Genomic DNA, 23,057 nt, shown 5'->3' on the forward strand with positions numbered 1-23,057 from the left:
GTTTCCTAGTGTACTTGAAAAATAAATTCTTTATTTTCCAATAGATCTTTGAAACAAAAGTTATGTATGGCTGGAATGTGAAATAACCTTAAAAAAAATGAAATTATTCTATTGACAATAACAATAAAATGTCATTCTTTATTTTGGAATTGAAATATAATCAGTTCTTCTCCCAGAATAGCCTGTTCTTTGTGGAAAAAAATCAAATAAAAATCAAGATTTCGTTACATAATACAGTCATAGGATCTTTAAAAAATGAAATTGTGTTTTTTCGATGTATACATCCATATTTTCGATATGACTCCTGGTGAAGCACAGCTGCAAGATTAAAAGCTTAGCATCCGCGGTAGAAACTGCTTGAAAAAGCGCTTGAAGTTAACCTTAAAAAAAGGTGTGTGACGCTCGCACGCACATACACACACACACACGCACACAGTCTAGTGCAGTGATTGTTTGCAGAGCGCCGACTAAGCAGCGGCCTAATAGCCATCCCATAATAATCTTCCCTACCGGTTGCCATAACGTGGCCTCTTAATGGCCGACGGCCTTCAGTCCCCTCTCGAGCTCCTCCCACCTCGCCATTCATCACTTTCGTCCACGCCTCGTTTTCCCGCCGTATCAAGTCAGGTGTGTGAAAATAAGACGATAAATCGTAATACAGTCAAGCCTCTGTTTTCAAACATCTCTGTTCTCGAAAAAATCGGTTTTCAACCAAAAATGTTGAGTTTTTTTATGCCTCGGATTACGACCGAAAATCGGTTCTCGACCAAACTGAGCGCACTTGAATGGGCCACTTGACTCCTCTCGCCTTCCTTACACCAGGAAGTGATGCTTCATCGTGTAGCGTTCCATTGTGAGCAGACGTGTTCAATAAAGATTTTTTTTTAAAAGCGCGTGGTTTCGGTTTTCGAATAAATCGGTTATCGAACAGCCTTCTGGAACGGATTATGGTGGAAAACCGAGGTGTGACTGTAGTTATCAATTCCACAGTAAAAATCCCCACAGTTAAACTGCCGCAGGGTGAGAGCTACATTTCTTGGTTCACATTTAAACGCACGCCAGCTTCAAAAATAAGAGTCCCACAAAACGCGAGCATGTAAACAACAAAATTCTGCATGCTAACTTTGTTAGCTTGCGGAACGATACTCCGTTCGCTTTGTGCTATCCGGTTTGACGTTTTCCTCTTCAAAATCGTCTCACCGCACGCTTTGGGCCTATGTTTCTTGACCTCGTGTATTGGGATACGTTGCTGTGGAAATAATTTAACTTCATTTTGTTCTTGTGTCGCGTTCGGCAGGAGTTTGTGATGATTGTGGTGTTTGGCCTGGAGTACTTCATCAGGATCTGGGCGGCGGGCTGCTGTTGCCGATATCGCGGCTGGCAGGGACGGCTGCGTTTCGCCCGCAAGCCCTTCTGCATCATCGGTCAGGAGCCCCTCAGAGAATCTTGGGGAAAATCCTCGTTTGGTCGCCCATTTGAATTCCCTCTTCTCTTTTGTGCACTCCTTCCTCGTCAGACTTCATCGTGTTCGTGGCGTCGCTGGCGGTGATCGCAGCGGGCACGCAGGGCAACATCTTCGCCACGTCGGCGCTGCGCAGCATGCGCTTTTTGCAGATTCTACGCATGGTGCGCATGGACCGGCGGGGCGGCACGTGGAAGTTGCTGGGATCTGTCGTCTACGCTCACAGCAAGGTGACACGTTCACCGCGGCATTTGCGATTTCCATTCGCATAGGGTGGCACATACATCTGTGGCGTTAATATTTCGGACGTGAGAGATCAGGGTCCCGATCATGAACGTTAATGATACGATAATCGCGTTGTCCGAAATTCCTAATGGCAACGTAATGAGATAAAAGCTCAAGAATTAGCGATGAGCGTCCATTTTGTGATTACCAAGGCCAAAGTCCACTGGAAGGCTCATTTGGCATCCGGGCGTTTGTGCTGAGGAGGAAGAAAAGCGCGGCGGCGTGCCTAGGCGTCGGAAAGTGATGAGCGTGGCGTTCCGCCGGCGATGATGGATGGCCGAGCTCACTCACTTCCTGTCCCTCTCGCAGGAGCTGATCACGGCGTGGTACATCGGCTTCCTGGTGCTCATCTTCTCCTCTTTCCTGGTCTACTTGGCCGAGAAGGACAATACTGACTTCAGCAACTATGCAGACTCCCTCTGGTGGGGCATTGTGAGTAGCGTGCCCGCTTTTTTGGAAGCCGATCACGTTATTAGGTACACGTGAGAGGCAACACAAGAGCTGTATATATGTATGTCATAACTTAACTAAACTCGTTTAAAAAAAAGCGCTTCACCGCATAAGGGTTGAATATATTTAGTTTAGTTTTAATGAATTAAACGTGCATTCAAACAGTAATATTTGGGATTTTGTTTTATTTTGGGTATGTCATGTTTTGAAGCCAAATGTCAATTCTGCTTCTATGATTTCTTGTTATACTTCTTGTTTTTTGGTGCATTATTTCTTTAGGTTTTTTTTTCTCCCTTGAAAAAAATGAAATAAATTACATAAAACAAAATTACGGATATATGCACACACAGTAGTATTTAAAAAAAAAACCAATATTTTTTATATTATCTGTAATGACAAATACATACAATCACTCCTGTATTTGTATTATTATTTTTTTTATATGTTATGTATTTTTCAAATAACATGACAAATGTTTTAAATTTTTTTTTTTTTTTTTTTTAATGTGCTATATGTATTTTTCAGATAACGTTGACCACCATCGGTTACGGCGACAAGATCCCTCGCACTTGGCAGGGTCGTCTGCTGGCAGCTGGTTTTGCTCTCTTGGGCGTCTCCTTCTTTGCCCTGCCCGCTGTCAGTCTGACTCGTGTTATTTGATGGTTACTGTCTTCCTATTTGTCCTCCACCCTATCAATCCTTTTCTTCACTCTTTTTTTTGTTTTTGTTTTTTTTTTTTTTTAGGGAATTTTGGGCTCAGGCTTTGCCTTGAAGGTTCAGGAGCAACACCGCCAGAAGCACTTTGAGAAGCGACGCATGCCTGCCGCCAACCTCATCCAGGTACCATCTGCAAAACCCACAAAAATGAATTTAACCCGCTTCAATGTATTGTGTGTTGCTTGTAAATATGTTAACATGTGTTAACCAGGCGGCGTGGCGTCTCTACTCGACCGACGCCAAGCACTCGTACCTGACGGCCACCTGGTACTTCTACGACAGCATGCTGCCTTCCTTTAGGTAACACTTGCCACCTGTCCTGGCTGGCTCGCCACTGCCGCTGATCGCGTGTTTTGGACGCGTTTGTTAGACGCACACGTGTAGTCGCGTTAGCCGCCGCGCTCGAAAACGCACACACACACACACATACGCATACACACACACACATTCTGGTACATATAGTGTACATAATCATCATGCCCCTCTGACTTATGCTTTTAATGATCTCCTCCCTCATAACTGAATTATTTCCCGATGACACCACCATTTGATTCTCTATTTGATTTACTTTCTGACATTGTGCTACCTCCCCCACCCCCCATTCATTTCCGTAATTTGCTTTAAAGGAGAGGAACCACAGAGAAACACCTAACAACCCCACAAAACAATCCAAAAAATTGGGTTGCTTTGTATCAAGCCCCCCCCCCAAAAAAAAGCAGGGTTCCAAAAATGTGATTATTTTGAGGGTGATTCATCTGATCAAAGTTTTGGTGTTAAATCAATAAGACAAAATTGGGTATGTATCTTTTTGTATCTTTCCCAATTTGGGCTATTTTTACCACCCATGTTTAAAGTGTTGGAAATCATGCAAAAAACAATCTCGTGAGCAAGAAGTGAAGTCACAAAAAGTAGTGAGCTTGAATTTAAGTAACAAGAATGAGCACAAACTCAGCTAAAACATGCGTGCATGACTTTAAGGAACAAAAAAAAAACTGTCGGCGCAAAATTAGGTAAAAAAAACAGAACATAATCAAAATGTGGATTTGGACAACAAAAAAAATGGATTTCAAATTCAGATAACAGCTGTGATTCCAACTTTGTATTACAAAAATGTGTGAATCTAGATAACAAAAATGCAATGAGAACACGACTTTGGATATGAAAATGTAGGGACATTAATTCAGATAACAAAAAGATGGTAGCACAAATTTAGTTCACAAAAAACTTGTGACCTTCAGATTAGGTGACCAATCTCCAGCCAGTAGGCGGGGTACACCCTGAACTGGTTGCCAGCCATTCACAGTTTAGACATAAATTGACATAATAATAATAATAATAACAAGCAATCTTGTGAGCACAAATTTTGCTCAAAAAAACGTCAACAGATGTAATTTAATTAATTATTAATTTTGACAAGCATGATACTGGGTAACCACCTAGTGACTCAGCGAATTTAGATTTTGGAATTACCACACAAGTTAAGATCATGAAAATTTGTGAGCGTGGCTTTTTGCGAACTCAATTATGAACTGCGTAACCACCATTGAGCATTTTGTGGTTCGACACTGCGTCTTCTCTGTTGTGCATCTCCTTTAGAGCACTGGGACCCTGATTTTGGCCTTTTTGCGTGTTTTGCTTTTGCCTTCTGCATTCCCTGTTGTGTGTGTGGTTTTTGTTTTGTTTTGTTTAGTTTTTTGTCATTTTGTTGAATTTGTCATGTATTATGTTTATTTTGTGCACGTGGCCGTCAGAGAACTGACACTACTGTTCAGTCACCTCCAGCGGCAGCGGAATGCCAGCAAGAAGGCGCCGCCGCCGCCATACAGCGCCAACTTCAACCACATGCCGCTGTCAGGGCTGCGGCCCTACAGCGCCCCCTATATGTCGGGGGACAGGTACGCACCTCGCACCACTGCCCACGTGACAGGGACACACACACACACACACACACACACACACACAGCCGAGCTTGTGTGTTGCCGTGCGTCTAACAGCGAATTAACGCACTAACTGTGTTGTATTCACTGCAAAAACTGAACTCAAAAATTAAAAAAAAAAAGCGAAATATATCAAATGAGGAAATTTTTATTGAAAGCAAAATGATCTGCCAAAAGAACAGTTTGATACTTGTTTTGAGGTTTTATCAGTAGTTGTACAGTAAGTCAGTTTAGGTAAATTGTGATTCTGAATGGTAGGTGTAGTAGCATGCTTAGAGTATTTCGCTTCGTTTAAGGAGCGTAGCTTTCACTTGGAGGGCCACAGTATTCTGTTGGCTCGTTCGCAGTGCCAGGTGGGCATTTGTGGTTTCGAGCCTATTTGGCAGACAGACGGTTTTTGTGTGAGCCTTGGTTGCTCTGAGTTTCATTCTGCCCCACTGTCATATGGTGTTCCACAGGGTTCAATTTGGAGTCCCTGTGGTTTTCAATGCTGCCCCAACTTAAGAAAACGTGTTATTTCCTGGCAGTGAGACCTATGTTCCCGCTCAGCAACAAAGACGTTTTCTCCTTAAGCCCACTTTTGTCATGTCTAGGAATAAAAAACAGAAGTTATGGCATTTGGTGTCAGTATATGTATGTACAGTATATGTATTTTTTTAAATGTTTTTGTTGATTAATGTTAAGGTTGCACTTGTCTGCACTTTGTACGCAGTGATGGTTGTTTTTAAAATGCTCTATAAACATAGCTGAGTTGAGTTGTCTAGGTACCAGGTATAGCTATAGGCGTAGGTAGCATAACATTTCTTGTCGTGCAGGTAGCATATATTGTTCTTTACGTGTCGAGGTGAAAATGTTCTGCTCTATTGGCAGATAATAGTTGTAAAGAACCTTTAGTTCTCCCATTGTTCTTTAAGCCCACTTTTCTTCTGTGTGTAACTCGTACGCTGCAAAAATTGGTCTTGGGGTGAGCAACAAACAAGGAATTTAATTTGAGATCTTCAATCTTGGTTCAGTTGAGGTTTTTGCAGTGTCGCCGCATGTCTCCCCATCTTTTTGTGTTCCTCTTCATGATCATCTTCATAATCATTTTCCTCACCACTTTTCACTCTTCTTCCCCTTTTTTTCTCTTTGTGGCCACCATCATGACACCCACCCAATTGCACCCCTTCTTGTCCCCGTCCGTCCTCAGGAGGCCCGAAGAGCCGCGCAGGTTTGTGCTTCACGTCCTCAGCTTCAATTTAAGGGCGCCGTGCATTGGCGCGTTCTGATTGCCTAACTTGTTATTGATGAACTCCAGAAGAATAGTCACGGAAGTTACTGCCGATGTGTGGAGGAATTGTTGTTGTTGTTGTTGTTGACTGATATACACTTGAGATGCCCTGCATGCTCCACCACCCTCTGCTGGTCCCAAAACTGACGACTCACCAAGCATCTCCATTCTCTAAAAACTGCCGTTATTGGACAAAACATTAGATAAGCCTGGAGACCAGATCCAATGCAAGACTTCAATTAAAGGGGGGGAGACAGCTTTCCACCTGTTGGGGGGAAATTTAGGATTGAAATTGAATTGAGAACTTTAAAAATCAATTTAAATTGCACATTTGAAAATCAGTCAGAAGAAGTAAAAATCTAAATCTGTTTGTACAGGGCGGGTGTACCTAGTGAAGTGGCTAACCAGTGTACATTTGGCAGTTTCAAGACTATTTGGAATATTGAAACTCCCCCAGTCCCTGACTTGCCACCTCACCTGCCTCCTTCCCACCACACAGCGCTCCCCCACACCCCCTACACACCCTCCTCTCCCTCCTCACCCACTCTGCCTTGTGTGTCTCCTCCTCCAGTCAAGTCCTTGCAAAAAAGCGAGGTCTCTTCCGGATTCATGCCGGACGCAAGCAGAGGTATCCGCGCGCACCGCCACTTTTGACCTTTTGACCTTTACCCGCCTTGCCTGTTGCACCCTTTTGGTGGACCAGAACTGTTAGCCGTTTAACGGAGAAGGTCAGGCTCCAATGTGAAAATGCTGAGCGATGAAGACTTGCAGTATGACATCATTACATGATATGATGGTGTCAACTTTGCATGTTTTGCAAAAGCAAGTGGAGTAATGGCCGCCCAGTGAGATGGTGAAAAAGGGGCGGATTTTTTTGCTTAACTCATATTCCACAAATTAATCAGAATGCTGCGTTGACACTAGTGGAGGCGTATAGAACATATTATTGTAAAGAGAATTTTTTGGGGGGTTCATTTTCCCTTTAATGCACACATTTTATTGAAATAAAGTCATATTTTGGACATGAAGTTGCAATACAAATTCCATATTTTAAGTATGGTTTATTGAATTGAAATTTTAAAATTAAATTTATTTTGAAATGGACAAAATGTTATGAGTTACAATATGAGACACTATTTTTTAAGTGTATACCCTTGTTTACACGATAAAAAAATAAACTACTTGAAAATAGTTCTTTAGTTAAATTGAGATGTATCAATGTAACAAATAAATTACCAAATATTTAAAAAATATTTCCAACATTTTCTTTAGTTCCAACGGAAAATAACACAAAAAAATTAAAGAGAACATTTTGTCATGTTTGCTGACCGTAAATGACAAAAAAAAATGATTTCAATAAATTCCAATGCATGTGTGATGCGTGCAATTGTAAACCATTTGATTAGATTGAAAAGATACAAAAATTAAAAATACCCTCCTAGTTGCTTTTGATACATTTAAATGTTTAAAAAAACAAAACAAAAACACTTCGCATTTACACAATAAGACTAAATTAAATGTTCGACTCAACTGAATTATCTTTAACGCGACGAGATTTTCTTTGAGCCGACTGCTTGGAGTCAGCTCACCTTAAATAATAAAGCATCAAAAGCTTCAAACGCATAGAACGCATGTGCTGAAGCCGCGGCGGAAGTTGCCAACGTTTTACGAGCGTGACAAGTCCAGCATGTCTAATGGGGAAGCCGGCCTGGCGAATAAATCATTCAGCATGCCTCACTTTTCTTTCTGTATTATTTACCAGCTCTCACGTGCGCTAATGTTTCTCTTTGCATGGACATTTGCCGCTAGAAAAAAAAATAAATCATCTCAAGCTTCATCAGGCCCATGTCCACACCAACGCGTTACAACCAGTGAAGTATTTTTGTTGCAGTTAAATGTACAAATTCCGAATGAAATTGAGACCGTAAAATTCCAAATTAATATTATTAGCTAAACGCAATCGGTTTGAACGTTAAATATCTTGTCTTTGAAGTGTATTCCATTCAATGTAGGCTGAACATCATTTGCGTGTCATTGGGTTCTGTATTTACGTTTGGCACCACGTTCCCACGCCTGACTCCAAATAAACTTCAGATGTTCTAGTAGGCTTTTCGATTGAGTAGTACGGGTCATGTGGTTACTTTTGAATTTTACGTGGGGAAAAAAAATCAGGAAGATTATGACTCAAGAAAGAAAGAAAATGTAGAGATGAATTGGCCACCCAAAAATTTGCAGTTATTTGACCTCATAGGTTTTGTGTGGAAAGAAAAAAAAAATTGTAAAATTTTGCTCTGAAGAGCCATAATTTGAAGATGAAAATTGTAATTTTAAACGAGTCATAATCTAAATCAAGAAAGAGATTTATACTTCGTTTGATGGATAAATCTCATTTTACACGAGTTGGAAAATTCAAAACGATATAAAAATGTCTTTTTTTTAACATATAAAGTTGTAATAATGGAAAAATGTAGTTTTAAAAAAATTGTTGAAGGGAAAATGTATATTTTATGTTAACCCTTTCAGGGACAGCGGTTACTACAGTGGACGGCTAATCATGAAATCATGGTGCATGAAAGGGTTAAAGACAAAACATAAAGGCAAGTTGTAATGTTATGTGGAAAAAGTGGTGACGAAAAAAAAAATGTAGGTTAAAATGCATCATAGTATGCGCGATAAAAATAACGACATTTTGTAGTTTAAAGAAACGGAATTAAGCGGGGTTTTTTAAAATATATTTTAATCAAGTGGTCATATGAAATTCACAAGTTTAAAAATATAATTAATTTTTTGACATAAAAAAAGTGACAAATTCTTTTTTTTCATATCACACAAAGCAAACATTTGAACTGGGCTGTGTAGACTTTTTTTTTAAAGGACATACCTGTATTTGTTGGGAATCTTTACTGAGTTTCACAGCCTCTTAGAGACAATTACACACACACACACATGCACACACACGAGTATGTCATGGTTTCATCCAGTAAAATGCGTGCATCTGCGAAAATGTATGTTGCAAATGGGCGGTTGCGTGATGGCACTTTTGGTATGTCACGAGCTTGCGTTTTTGTTGAATTTTTTTTCAAAGCGTCTATTTGTGCGCATTCATTTTTGTGTATGCACTTTGAAGTGGATTTGAACGCTTAATCCCTCCTGCCGTGCGATTAAGAGAGGGTGTCTTTTATTCTGACGGCATTTTCCAGCATCTGCCGAGTCATGTTGAGATCAATCGGGCATGGTTCCTGTTGCCGTGGCGACACTTTTTTTTGTGGATAATGTCTGTTAGCGTGTTCGGTGCTTCACTGCTTGGCTATGTTCCCATCATTCCCAGTTTATATATAACAATTTTACTTTATTTGAAGACAATTTTGTCGAATTATATAATCCAATTACAGTGGTACATCGATTTAGGAAATTAATTGGTTCTGGAAGAAATTTCTTGACTAGAAAAGTTTGTAAGTAGAGACGCGTTTTCCATGTAAATGCCCTAATTCGTTCCCAGCCCCCTCAAAATTCAGCCATAAATGTTTTCTAAAGCATACAAATGCATCAAAATATGTAACAATTACATTATATACATACAATAAATGACCGTTGTGCATACTGTAAAAAAACAAAGAAAGGAGTCAAGAATAAAAATGGTCATTTAACTTTTAACTGCGGTTTAGTTTTTTTTGCCCTCTTTAGTTCATGTTCTCTCTCAGAAGTGGTTTTTGCATGGTGTTTTGTAAAGAACTGATCCAAGGACGTTTGCGTTTGTCGGCTTTTATCAATCCTTTGAAAATGTCCAAGGCAAACATCAGCATCGTGAGCGATTGCCCGACTGGTGAACACTTTTTCTGGGTGATTCTGGGGACATTTACGTAAAACGATCGGAATGTCTCAGGGCCTGAGTGATGAATGACAGCGACGCTGCATAGACACATATCTATCTATCAATACACACAGACTCATACGGTAGAAGTCCCTCTTAGCCAATGGGATGCCAGGATGATGCTCGGTAATAGCCAATGGCAGAACAGCTATAAGTATGTTGCGTTCAGGAAACTCGGAGCTGCGACAAGTAGCCTATACTGTAGTTTTACCTTTCGTATCTTGAAATTTCTTTCGTAACAAGAGGCAATATTTTCCTGCTGAGGCGTTTCGTAACTTGAACATTTCGTACGAAGAGACGTTCGTAAGTAGAGGTACCACTGTATTTAGAAATTTGAAGTCATCTGTATTAGTGTGCTTTTTAAGAAATATTTTTATTGATAAATATTCTTCATGACAATATTCTGACCTTATTGTCGTTGACATGGAAACCCTTTTTGGGACAGCGGTTACTGCAGTGGACATCGTATCGTGTTATCAGGTTACAGGGTGCATGAAAGGGTTTCGCACATCAGCTGATTTTTAACAGTGATATCTTGAGAGTTTTAATGAATGAATAAGCAATGGTATTATTGGTCGCATTGAGCATTCTCTTGCCAACTTGCATCCTTGTTATTTGCAGCATGGACCTACCGATTCCGAAAGGTGGCGGGGGTCGGGTGGGGGTCGGGGGGGGGGGGGGGGTGAAGTCGTGCACCACAATGCAAAACCAACACTTACTCTTTCTTCCCCTTGTTGGTCACCAGCAGTAAACTGGGCTTCCGGGACAGGATCCGGATGAACAACTCCCGCTCGGCGCAGGTGATCCGGAACAAGGCATCGCCCCAGGCGCCCGGCCTGGCCGTGAGGCACTCGCCCAACCAGGAGAACGTCCCTGAGGCGGCCAGCCCCGGGAAGGTGCAGAAGAGCTGGAGCTTCAATGACCGCACTCGCTTTCGGACGTCGCTGCGGCTCAAAGCCAGGCCTCCCGTTGACGGTACTGCCCAAATTGACGCTCCTTCCGGTTCCGTCCGCATACTAACCGATGGGAATGCGTCCCCAGTGGAGGGTCTGGGCGAGGACAGCGTGGACGACAGAGGCTACTGCGACATTGCCATGGACGAGGTCATTCCCGCCGTCAAGACGCTCATACGAGCCGTCAGGTTAGTCAGGTGCCGGAAGGAATTCGAGGCTTCGCTGAGCCAGCCCAACACAATTCAAGACAGTCCTGTAAACTGATTTCAGTTGAGATCAAATCTAGATTGTGCATTTACACTAGTGAAGCGAATCCCTTTCAAAATGTACATCAAAATGCTCTGCAGTGAAAAACAAACAAATGTATTCTAATATATGACTAGTTGACATTTTGACTTAAATTAACCACAATACTTAAACTAAAATTACGTGTATATAACTAACTTCCCTATTCGTTTGATTTTGGTCCAAGTTTCTTCCCTTACATTTGGGTGACAACGGACGATTTTGAAGCGGCTAAACGGTATGCAATCGTGCATACCCTGTACGTGGTTTGTTTTTTGGCCGTTCTTATCCGCGGTCCATTTTTTTGTCGCATTCTCGCTTTATGCCGTGTGATGTGATGCTCTTGTACTTTGCTGCCTCTTTGAGAACGAGCTGCCAGCGTGTGTTCAATTTCAAAGCGTCGGCAGGTACACGAATGGCAGCAGCGGCGCAGGGGTGGGGTGGGAAGAGTATCGGTGACCAAAACCAAAAGCTGCCCTTTGCAGAATTCGAAAGAAATTGAAAATCAAGTTTTCGTAACACTGCGATTTACTGATTTGGGCACCACATCCTGTTTCCGATTTTTAGATTTAGTATATGAACCTCCTATGACATTTTGGCATTGATGATGTCATCAAAAAATAACCCACGGGCAAAATTTTAAAAAACCTTTTCTGGTTTGGACTAGATTTACTAATCCAGATCTGATCCAGGTTGTGTGTGTTTACATTGGACACGCTTAGGCATGCGCAGTTTCGCTCTCTGAAAATCTTTACATTTGAACAAAATTGTGAGTATGCAGGATAATAAGTGGCAATGTGAAGTCAGTTTGAATCCAGATTGTGTGTTTACACAAACCATGTTGGGTTATCTCCTGTTGAATTTCATTCAATCATATTTTTATTTGCTGCTCATATGTTGGCTCTTAATCGCAAAAAGTGCGGGTGGGGTTTTTAATCCAGCGCCCTGATTTTTCTTCAAAACGTTTTTTTTTTTCCAGCTCCCATACCAGTTCGTAAGGGCCGATTGTCTTTGAGTTTCAGTGAGCAGCTTTGACGGTGCATTCCATTTAGCGACGCTGGCTCACGCCGTTTCCTGTTTTGCTGAAGCAGCAAATCCCGATAAGCTCAAATGTCTCATCTTCATCCTCATCATCACAATCCACACACACACGCGTTGCTGTTTTTGATTGGGCCCCGTTTGTGGATGATAAGGTCATTGGATACTGTAATTAATCTTAAGCGGCGGGGCTTTTATTGTTTAAATTGTGAGCGTTCGAGAGAGGGCGGGGCAGGAAGCGCCCAACGCTTCTCTTTATTTGCGCGGCGGCAGGATTTTGAAGTTCCTGGTGGCCAAGAGGAAGTTCAAGGAGACGCTGCGTCCGTACGACGTGAAGGACGTCATCGAGCAGTACTCGGCGGGACACCTGGACATGCTGGGCCGTATCAAGAGCCTGCAGATGCGGTAGGATGCGAGAATGTGAATCACGATCCCCCAAATTATGATGAGGATTTTGATGATGCCACGGACCAGGGTGGACCAGATCATCGGGCGAGGCGCCGTCCAGGCCGATAAGAAGGCGCGACCAGAAAAGGGTGAGAAGACGCCGCCGGAACTGGAGTCTCTGGATGAGCTGAGCATGATGGGACGTGTGGTCAAAGTGGAGAAACAGGTACGCTGCTTGTCATTGTCGCATCGCAACAACTCAAGCTTTTGTAATTTGACTTTTCATTCCTATGACATCACGGGAGACGGGTATATTATTGTCATCAGAATACGGGAATACAATATCGAGTCGAATATTTGTTGATTTGTTGATTTCATGATCCCCATCAGTCTCTACCGGTGCAAAGAATATCGAAGTCGCAAAAGATTTCTCATATTGTGTATAAACTCCCCAAGCATGAAATACTCCACACTAGTATACCGTATTTTCCGGACTTTAAGTCGCAGTTTTTTTCAGTATGGCCGGGGGTGCGACTTTTACTCTGGAGCGACTTAAGTGTGAAATTATTAACACATGATTATGTCATTTCACATGTTATTTTCACATTAAACCACACGAGGGCGCTCTCGGCCTGTGTTGATAAATCGACGATGAGTCTGACGTAAGCGACGTAGAAGAGGAAGTGGCGCTTCGTCTACCTCCCGAGTTGGGGGAGTTGTTTAAAAGTGACACCGAGGATGAAGATTTTATTGGATTTAGTGATTTGGAGTGAAACTGATAATTTGGTAAACTTGTTAGCATGTTCTTTATGTTAGAGTTATCTGAATAACTCTTAATATGTTACGTCGTTACTGACATTACCAGGCATGTCAGTCATGTAACGTTAGTATACCGTACACTTATTCAGCCTGTTGTTCTCTATTTTATTTTTATTTTAAATTGCCTTTCAAGATGACATGTATGTTTTTAGTGTTGGATTTTATCAAATAAATTTCCCCCAAAAATGCGACTGATACTCCAGTGCGACTTCCAGTGCGATGTTTTTTCCTTCTTAATTATGCATTTTTTAGCTGGTGCGATTTATAATCCGGAACGATGTATAATCCGAAAAATATGGTATACAGTATGAATGTTAAAAAAAAAAAGATAAAAATGTTTTTTAAATTTCCTCATATACATATTTAGTATTCTCTCCTGTTGATTAGTACTCCCCCAAATTTGAACTATTTGAATATTATTAATACTCTTTTTTTTTTTCATTTATATGCAGAGAGAAAAAAAACACTGCACAACTATTTCAGGAAGGATTTTAACAGTCATTATCTAATTTGTGTCGTTGAAGCTTTTGCTGGGGGCGGGGGGGTCAAATTAAAGGTGTCTTTTCTACGAAACGCCCCCGACACTTAGTTCAGAAAATATTTGAATCATGTAAAAAAAAAAGCATGATTTCTTTTCGAATTGGGGGGGAAAAAAAGACACCTTCAAGCAAACAAACGTCTGCTCCGCTTACTTTCCAGATTCAGTCCATCGAGAACAAGCTGGACCTGCTGCTCAACTTGTACTCGTCTTGCCTGAAAAAAGGCTCGTCGTCTCAGCTGGCGCTGTCCTCGCTGCTGCTGGACGCCGACCTGACGTCGGACTACCACAGCTCAACGGACCAAAGAGACCTCTTCCCCTCCGCCAACACCCTCTCGCAGTCCGACAGCGCCACATTGGAGTCCTAGCCAGACACTCTGGGTTTTTTTTTTTTTTTCTTGGCACCCTCCAAAGGGCTCTGCTGGACCGAGAGCCACCCATTGCACGCCTCTTGAGGATCAACACTAGCTTGCAAAATAAGAGTCCCACCCAGTCCCTCAAGGTACACTGAATAGAAATTGCACAGGTATGGTCTCAAGGGTATCAAAACAAAGGTACTTTTTTTTTTTTAAACAAAGGTACTCTTTTTTTTTTTTTAAGCATACTGTGATGAATGTAAGGCTCTTAGCCCACATGTAAAAAAAAAAAAAAGAAGAAAAAAAACCATCACTCCATGTTTGGCATCATGCACGCCGAAGCCATGTTTACGTATTTGCGGCATTATGACACGCTACTCAAAGAACAATGTTGCATGTGGTAGACGAAGGCGCTTGTTAGGGCGCTCGGCGGAAAGGTGTGCCTTCTGTCACGCCGCCGACCCACACATTGATGTTACGTCTGGTAAAAATGAAGAAAATGTAAAAAAACAAAACAAACACATTTTCTTAACAGAACAACAAGCACCAATTGACTTTTTCCAATGGTGATTTTAGGCACACCCGCACTGTTTGGTTTTCGAGATCCACTAAAATAACTGCCGTTACAAACATCAAAATTCTGTAGGAAATACCATACCTCAATTAATAGTCACGTGTTTCATGGTATATTTTCACTGCCTTCATTTATACTTGGGGGGGAGGGGGCAAATAACAACACAAACAAATGTGCGCTTTTCCTTCATGATAAACACCTTACCTCGCATCAACCCCATGAAGTTGAGTAAATGAATACCTCGAGCTTATTTCAGGAATCAAGGCAGGACTATTTAATTGGATCTCGTTATGTTATTGCACAGGTGTGCCTCATGAAATGGACATCACCAATCATAACCAGCGGGCATGGCGCAACTACCTCTGAGGCCACTGGAGGGCACTAAAAGCGTGCGAGAGCGAGCGATTGCCTGCCTGAATGCATTTGCATGTCTTTCTCGCTTTCTCCCCCGCCCCCTTTCTTGCTCTGCATGTTCTCTCGCTCATCACGTCACCCTCCCACTGACTCGCTGCCATTTCGACATTCCAGCTTCACACGGTCCTCCTAATAGCGATCAGACACCGAAGAAAGCAATAAAATGCTAAGCTAGCGATGCAAAGCTACGCTACCACAGTCTTCCACCTTCCAGCGATGTAGCCGATTTCCGCACCCGATGATGATGATGATGTGCGTCTGCCGAGAGTAGAAGTAGTTCACGTGACTAACTTATTAATTTATTTCTTTCAATAAAAGATCTTTAGACTGTATGTCGTCCGAGCTCTCGTTTGTTTATATAAATGTTTGATACATTTGTCAGTATGTCAGTGCCCGACAGACATGAAATTCGTGACATGTGTTCATCGTGACCGGACGCATTAAAATCAAAATGGCTTTTTGGTTTAAATTTTTTTTTAAGGGGGGGGATTCAAAACCTTTTAAGTATTTTCCTCAGAACTCCTACAAGGGAATTCGCCTGACCTGGAGCAGATTTGACGTTGGTAAAGTACAGTAATCCCTCGTTTATCGCGGTCAATGGGGGACCAAAACCAGCCGCGATAAACAAAAATCCGCAAAGTAGCGACTAATATATCCAGGTAAAAAAACAACAAATTTTAAGTCCACAAACGGTGGAAACATTTTTTTTGAATATGTTTGAAAAAATCCGCGATGCACTGAAGCCGCGATAAACGAACCGCGAAATAGCGAGGGATCACTGTACCCAAACGTGCAACGTGCGCTTGTGAAAATTGTGAGTTTTCATCTTAGGCGGTGGGCGAAGCTTGACAGCAAATTTTCGCCATGGAACGCAAGTCATCAGTATGGTGCTAAAAGTAGTCTTTCTATACAAAGGATAAAGAATATATGAATGTGACTACTATTATATTGTTAATGTAAATGTGTTTTCAATCCTTCGCTTTTAAAGGTTAAAGAATGGCTACATATTTTCAATTTTAATTAGCTTTAGTATTAAGCTATCAGACTCTAAAGGCTGGTTGTTTAAAATACACAATGTAGTTTTATTTGTTTCCTGTTTAGTTTTCGAGTGAAATTCAGCTGGGAGTGGCATTAAACTGCTTGAAGAGTAATTGCACTCAAGTTTGAGCGCTCAAGTCAAAGCTGTATTTTCCCTGTAAGTCTTGTGTACAAGTGTAACTAATGTTTTGTCCTGTGTGTGCTGTTGCCGCCTGGGACCGCCGAGTGTCTCCAGCTGTTATAACACCAGGAAAATTCTGGCAGAAAAGAAATTACCATTAAATCGGTGAGTCGACAAGCTCACTTATAAGTGCTCGTCGATGTGAGGTGGCTGAACTTGATTGTCTCCCGCAGGATCACCTGGATGGGTGGTGATATAAGCAGCCTGGAATGCTGGAAGAGCACAACAGGAAGTGAGTTATAACATGGCTGACAAGCAGAGGGCGGCCTTGGAGACTTTTGGAGCTCCTCGTTTAAGTGGATCTTCGGGTGGGTTTCGCCGTTTCCTCACTCTCGGGTGTCACTGAAATTATCATGTGACTTTGCTTTAAGTGTCTGTTTAATGTCACCTGTGACAAGTCTTTCGATGCACAGATGCAATCTTCTACTTGACAATCAGGAAAATGGAGAAAAAATTTTTTGCGATTTTGATTGAAATGGACATGAACTGGAATTGACCCAGGACAGGCAAAGTGATGTAAAAATGATGTCATCAACAGAATCTGCTCAGCAGCCAATTAGATTGTTTTGATTTCTTCCCTGTTATTGTTTAACCACAACCGCATTACTGGTCTTAGGTCAGTTTGACCCGTGGTGTGTGCAATTACCCAAAAGTATCAAAAAAATCCCAAATAAATAATTGTGTTTATTTCATGATCACATCCCAATTGCTCACAATTTCAGATCAAGTTTTGGACCACAAAATTACTTTTTCAAAACGTTGAAATGGATCAGTTCGGCCCAAGGTATGGTCGAATTTCGCCTCACCCATTGTTAACACCTTAATATTAACTTTTGTTGCAAACAATTGCAAATCAAGATTCACACTTAAAAAGTCTTTTTTTTTTTTTTTTTTTTTTTTGGGTTAATTTGATCCGCAGCATAAAAAGAGGGATTGGACATCTTGATTTAAATGTCATGTCTGGATTAACTTTATTTTACAATCCAATTATTTTTCGCCCCACAAAACAATATGATGTAAAGTTGCAAAGTTTTTTTTATTTTTCACCCTTCTTACATAACGTGTGCAGGGACATTTACACTGTTGACAGTTCAAGTCCAGTTCAGGTGTACAGTGCGCAACATCAACAAGACTTAGACTAAGTATAAACATCAAATCTATTTTCATGCGTTTTAGCGTGTCAAGAATCACATCCATTTTGTTATCTCCCTCCGGATCTTTATTTTGCCTTTGCTTCTACACACGCGTCGATAGCATATCACAAATATTCCGGGCATCCCGCAGGAGCCCAAGTGGCGACATGCACGGGAGGCAGGGCCTTATTTTACGGATGATACCAGTGCCTCGCTTACCTTAGAATAGACAAAAGACTTGACTATGTGGACGACCACAAACTTTATCAGGTCCCCGAAAAAAATTTTTTAAAAAATCCATTGAACTTCTGTTCACCACAATTAGCTCTCAAAAATCATACAAAATATAAGAAGTAGAACATTTTTCAATACTGTGCTGTGATTGGCTGGTCTGAATTCGTAGGATGGGGGCTAAGTAACTTATGACAAATCCGAATTTGTATTTACATGAAGTCATCCTAAGCGGCACTGTCCATTCAACTCTCGACAATTCCGCCTCCTCCTTCAAATCGGAACTGTTTGTCCCGTGTCTTTCCCAGTCACCACGGTAACCGTATCGGGCACGAGTGCATTGACCACCCAGTAGGAATTCCGCCGCTTGGCCTGCCGAAACGGTAACGAACCTGGCGGATGTCTGTTAGTAGCGCACGCGTGTTTTCCTACTTAAGACACGACAGACGCTAACGTCCAAATGGACATAAAAAGCGCTTCCTCCGCAGCGAACCGAGTTCACGACATTCTTGGCAAAAGTGCTTTTGAGTGGGTGAAGTGCTAAAATTAGAATGAGGGGAAAAAAATGACTCAGACCAGTTTATCGCTTGCTGAAGTTTGACTGAAAGTGACTTAGTGACAAGTCACATAAGTGGAACGCAATGGTAGTCAAAATCGCTGTCGAAAGGCACATTCACATTTCTTGGTATCTGTAACATGCCAATACTAGACTTATTTGAAAGTATTGGGTAGATAGGAAGACAGCCGATACCAACCATTGATACTTAGGGTGGGGGGGGGGGGGACGACTCCTCGTTGTCAGTTGATGCAACACTGACTTGGTTTGATGCGTCGCTGAATCGTCATCCACACCGGAAAGAAAGAAAAGTTCACAACTACCTGTCATTTTGTTTAAATGAAATTTAATGTATCATAAGTACTCAAACGCATATCATACTCGTATTGGTTTCAGTCTGGGGGGGAAAATGTTATCAAACATGATATTTGCTCATTTTTGTTAGTATTTGAAACATTAGAGTGATACAATTTACGTCCTTGCTGGAGTGCGTCCTTTCAAGGTCAAACAAAATTTTGGTCGTATTGACAAAAAAAAAGTGCAGTCAGTAGCGGGTGGCAGGTATTGAGTGAGGGTCTTAAAACCAACCCCACCCGATGCTGGCCCTCCCAGTGGGGGGATGCAAATGAAGGGGTCGACATTGGGGGAGTGAGACGGAAGCACCACCTGAGGCCTATTGATCGCTATCGGTTAAATTCGAGCGTGATGACACACTGACCGAAGCCATTTCTTTCCCGATAAAAATTTGGTGCTGATGGATTTCCTTTTTCTGCTCCCCCACTGCCACAGAAATGGTTCGGTCTTGTTCTCTTACGTCATTCACGAGGAAGTTGCCCGTTAAGGAATATACCGGTACACAAATTTTTTTCTTCGATTTAACATGAAGATCTTCTCGTTCAGTGTGTCACCTTTTTGCCATGCTGCATGATGACTTTTAGTCATCCTTAATTTGCTGACATGGGGCAATATTTTTGTCCTCTTCAGACAAAATTTCGGAGACTGTGACGACGAGTCTGTCGCGTCTTGTGTCAGCAACAGTATTGATTGTGCAAATGGAAGCTTTCACAATCAATATGAATCAAAGGTGTCGGACTGGAGTCAAGTCAAATCACACACAAAAAAAAAAAATCGTCTCCCTCTGACTTTTGTTTAATTTTCTACATAAAAATATATCTCAGGTTTTCCTGCCTTTCTTCTAAAACATCACTAAACTGAAGACAAAGCTATGCTACCAAGACAACAATCTAGCATTTTTGTTCTGGAAACATCTTCCGCCATCTGTGCAGACGGTCTCAAACAAACAGGAAAATAAGGGCAGAGGCGAAAAAAGGTGTTTTGTCTCGGAGATAAGCGATTGTTTTCTTTACGGGAAACATGAGAAGAACGCGGGATCACGGGGAGAATAGTATGTAAGGGTGGGACAACGTATCGATATCGGGTATGTCGTATCGGTTCTCTTTTCTAAAAAAATGTTTAAATGCCTGGTTCAAATATACGATAACACTACTGCAGCTTTAACTATAGCAAGTATGTGCAATTGTATGATTATTGTATAGTTGCTGCATTACAATATGATATCGCAAATAAGTGCATTGTATCGTTTTAAATATAGTATTTGTACACAGACGTGTATGATGTATTTTATAGTCACTCCATCACAATTGTATCATGGTACTATCACGCAAATGACACAAAATATCATACCGCTATAGTATCCACACACATCATATATTCACACTACTGTAACTGTATCATAGTATCATGTGTGCTGATATCGTATGCGAGGATTCTCCATTTCCAATTCCACTGGGCGGGGTGCAGCAAGATACAGTATAACAATCACCATGTATTATTTCCCGGAAAGTTACCGTGTTAATATAGTATCACGATACTGCAACTTTAATATCATCTTCGTGAGTCACCCTGATCATGTATTCTAGCTATAGTAATCGGATCAGAATACTATCGTGCTGATATCACTAACCAACAATATCACCCTGTTAAGTATCATATGGACACTGAGCGATACTGTGGTGTTGTATGACAAGAGTCCATAATTTCCTCTGCTCATACAGATGGGACAAATAGTGATATTGCCATGTCATGTATCGTTTGATATCCGGTATCACTACAAATCACCTCCTGTATCGTCAATCTACAATAACTGTCTCATGAATACTGTGGTGCTAGTACAATGTTTGCGATTCTTGCCTCCGGAGGATAATGTTTGATTTTTGATAAGTCGCCAGTCAATGGCAGGAAAACACGAGCGTTCCTTTCCAAACGTCTGCGCTTCTCATCAACGCGTGGGCGTTGTGTTGTTCCGCACACCTCGAGCTGGTAAACACGGAGGAAGCTTGTTGTTGTCGTCGCCCTCGCTTTCGCAACGTCCTTGGAACGCCGACTGTAGCGGCGAGCGATACGAGGAACGCCGCTCCTCGGAAACGGGGGAGCTGACGCCCTCAAAGCATCATGGGAGGACTGATGAAAGGGAGAATTGTTTCACTGCAATTGTGTGCTTGTATAGCCCACGCAATAGTGAGGCCGGGCCTCATCATCACAACATTCTTACATACGTGGCTGGGCCATCGCTAAGTCCAAACAACTCATTAGTTCCCAGCAGGATAGAACTTCTGCTCATTGAAATTGAGATTAACGTAACATAACTGTACAGCATTTGAATTCAATCTTCCTATTTTGTAATTTTAGATTAAGTTTTGTCATTTTGAATTGTGCAACAAAGCAAATTGTTAGCCGAATCGCATAGTTGCCAAAGTCATTTATAAGTTATTGTATACTTATAAATGACTTTGGCAAATCTGTTATCCCAGCAACAATGAAAACTTAAAAAAATAAATGTAGACTCTCAGTTATCCAGCTGACGATGATCCCCAAAGGCTGAGTCAAAGCAGCTGGACTCTTGTTTACGGAGTTTCTCATTTTGATAAAACATTCAAAAATGTTTTCGCAATTCCGCTATCAGGCTTTGCAATGTACTTCCTTGAACTAGAAATATATTGCTGGTAATAGGTAGACTGGTATTAAATTTGACCCCCACCCCAAAAAATAATAATAAAAAAATTGAAAAAAGGATAGTTGCCGATATCATGTTTACTTTTAGAAAAAAAAGACCAAAAAAAAAATCCAACAATCAATAAGAATTGAGCTGTTTCAGTTCAACCTTTTGTGGATTACATTTTTTAGCAAGTACATAAAAAACGTATTTTTGTTTTGTTTTTTTGGTAAATGTGACCAACTTAAAAATGACAAGGCCAACGATGTCGTATGTTGGCGAATACATGTATCTGCATACACCACCCGCATTGTGTCATATGGCGACACGATTCTCGAAAATGACCATCAACGCTAAATGCTGATGTTTAATTTTTCTTTTTTCATGCGTGAGTCAGTGCGGTATGGAATGCACACAGATAATGTACATCTTACGACACTCTTTAGCCTACATGTCATCCGTGATTCAGTCCCAACTGGCGCATGAGTCAGCCATTCATCGGCCTCCTTGTTTGATGGAGGGCAGACAGGCGGATGGGATGGGCGCGGGGGTCTCACCCGAGGCTTGTTACTCATGCACACCATCACACCCTTGTGCAATTATCGTCATTTTAGAATCACATATGTAAGCGTGGCTAACGGGAATTGAAACAAGAAGTATGATTACCAATGTGGGCGGGGTTCGGTGAAATTATATAGTTGTTTGAAATCTGAACATGTCCTCCCCCCCACTCCCGCCCTCTCAATAGAAATTGAAGTACTTTTTTGTTTCTGTTTGACTCAATTACATCAATGTAAGCTCTGGATCAAGTTTGGTAGATCGTGACACGCTAACTACCAAGTAGCCAATGCGCTAGCAAGGTTAGCTATTTGAGTCAACTAAACTAATGGCTTCACCTTTACATTGAGTTGACTATTTTTGGTTGAGTATAACGCTTTCTTTTGTCCCCATAGCATGTAAGGAGCCCCCATCGCCCCCCCCCCCAATCGTCCCGCTATGCCCAATTATTGATCCAACCTTCAGTTTTTTGATGGAGTGGGTTCCTGGGGGGGGGGGTCCACACAATAGCTGGGCCTTTGGGGGACAAGAGGGAACCACTTTGTTAATCTTACTGTCACATTGATTAGTTAAATTAGAAGAATATATTCTGTTTGTAACATAAAACAGACTTTTAAATGATCAGTAAGTAACAGAACAAAGCCGGAGTACAAATTTTGTGAAATCTGAATGGTGAGCACATAATTTATGGTCAAAGGAGCGCATCGATATAGCACCTTTATTATTTTTTATTAAAATGGGATTTTTCAGCAATGATAGTGTAAGGCACGGTTCTATTATTTAAGTTGACGCAAATCTCTTGTAGTCAGCTACAATGTGTTCGCTGACGATGCTAGCTAAGGCTAACCTGCGCGCTACAAGGAAGGTCAAAAGTAGGTATACACTTTTAGTTTATTACATTTAGACTTATAACAGCAACATTTTAAACCAAACCTGGTTTTAGTACATGGTTCTCCCTCCCTTAAGTTTTTTTTTTAAGTCTGTACCTAGG

The 23,057-nt window shown here is 41.4% G+C and overlaps 1 protein-coding gene across 8 annotated transcripts in view; it reads left to right on the forward strand.

Moving 5' to 3' along the window:
• The window catches only part of kcnq4 (potassium voltage-gated channel, KQT-like subfamily, member 4), a 30,972-nt gene extending 15,284 nt beyond the window's left edge, over positions 1 to 15,688 (forward strand). Inside the window, exons 3-16 of one of the 8 annotated variants that reach the window (XM_086137036.1) lie at positions 1,298 to 1,424; positions 1,517 to 1,692; positions 2,057 to 2,179; positions 2,723 to 2,833; positions 2,942 to 3,037; positions 3,126 to 3,214; positions 4,666 to 4,809; positions 6,041 to 6,061; positions 6,693 to 6,749; positions 10,738 to 10,967; positions 11,034 to 11,133; positions 12,542 to 12,673; positions 12,743 to 12,881; positions 14,174 to 15,688. In XM_086137036.1, coding sequence (XP_085993162.1) covers positions 1,298 to 1,424; positions 1,517 to 1,692; positions 2,057 to 2,179; positions 2,723 to 2,833; positions 2,942 to 3,037; positions 3,126 to 3,214; positions 4,666 to 4,809; positions 6,041 to 6,061; positions 6,693 to 6,749; positions 10,738 to 10,967; positions 11,034 to 11,133; positions 12,542 to 12,673; positions 12,743 to 12,881; positions 14,174 to 14,380 — 1,752 coding nt within the window. In that variant the 3' untranslated portion in view covers positions 14,381 to 15,688. Of the gene's footprint in view, positions 1 to 1,297; positions 1,425 to 1,516; positions 1,693 to 2,056; positions 2,180 to 2,722; positions 2,834 to 2,941; positions 3,038 to 3,125; positions 3,215 to 4,665; positions 4,810 to 6,040; positions 6,062 to 6,692; positions 6,750 to 10,737; positions 11,134 to 12,541; positions 12,674 to 12,742; positions 12,882 to 14,173 lie in introns of all 8 variants that reach the window. The other 7 variants (XM_086137035.1, XM_086137037.1, XM_086137039.1 and 4 more) reach the window with 7 other exon arrangements.
• Positions 15,689 to 23,057: the final 7,369 nt, after the last annotated feature.

The sequence above is a fragment of the Hippocampus guttulatus genome, chromosome 18, assembly GCF_054856545.1.
Source record: "Hippocampus guttulatus isolate MCC_2025c chromosome 18, RoL_Hgut_1.0, whole genome shotgun sequence".
NCBI classification, from domain to species: Eukaryota; Metazoa; Chordata; class Actinopteri; order Syngnathiformes; family Syngnathidae; genus Hippocampus; species Hippocampus guttulatus.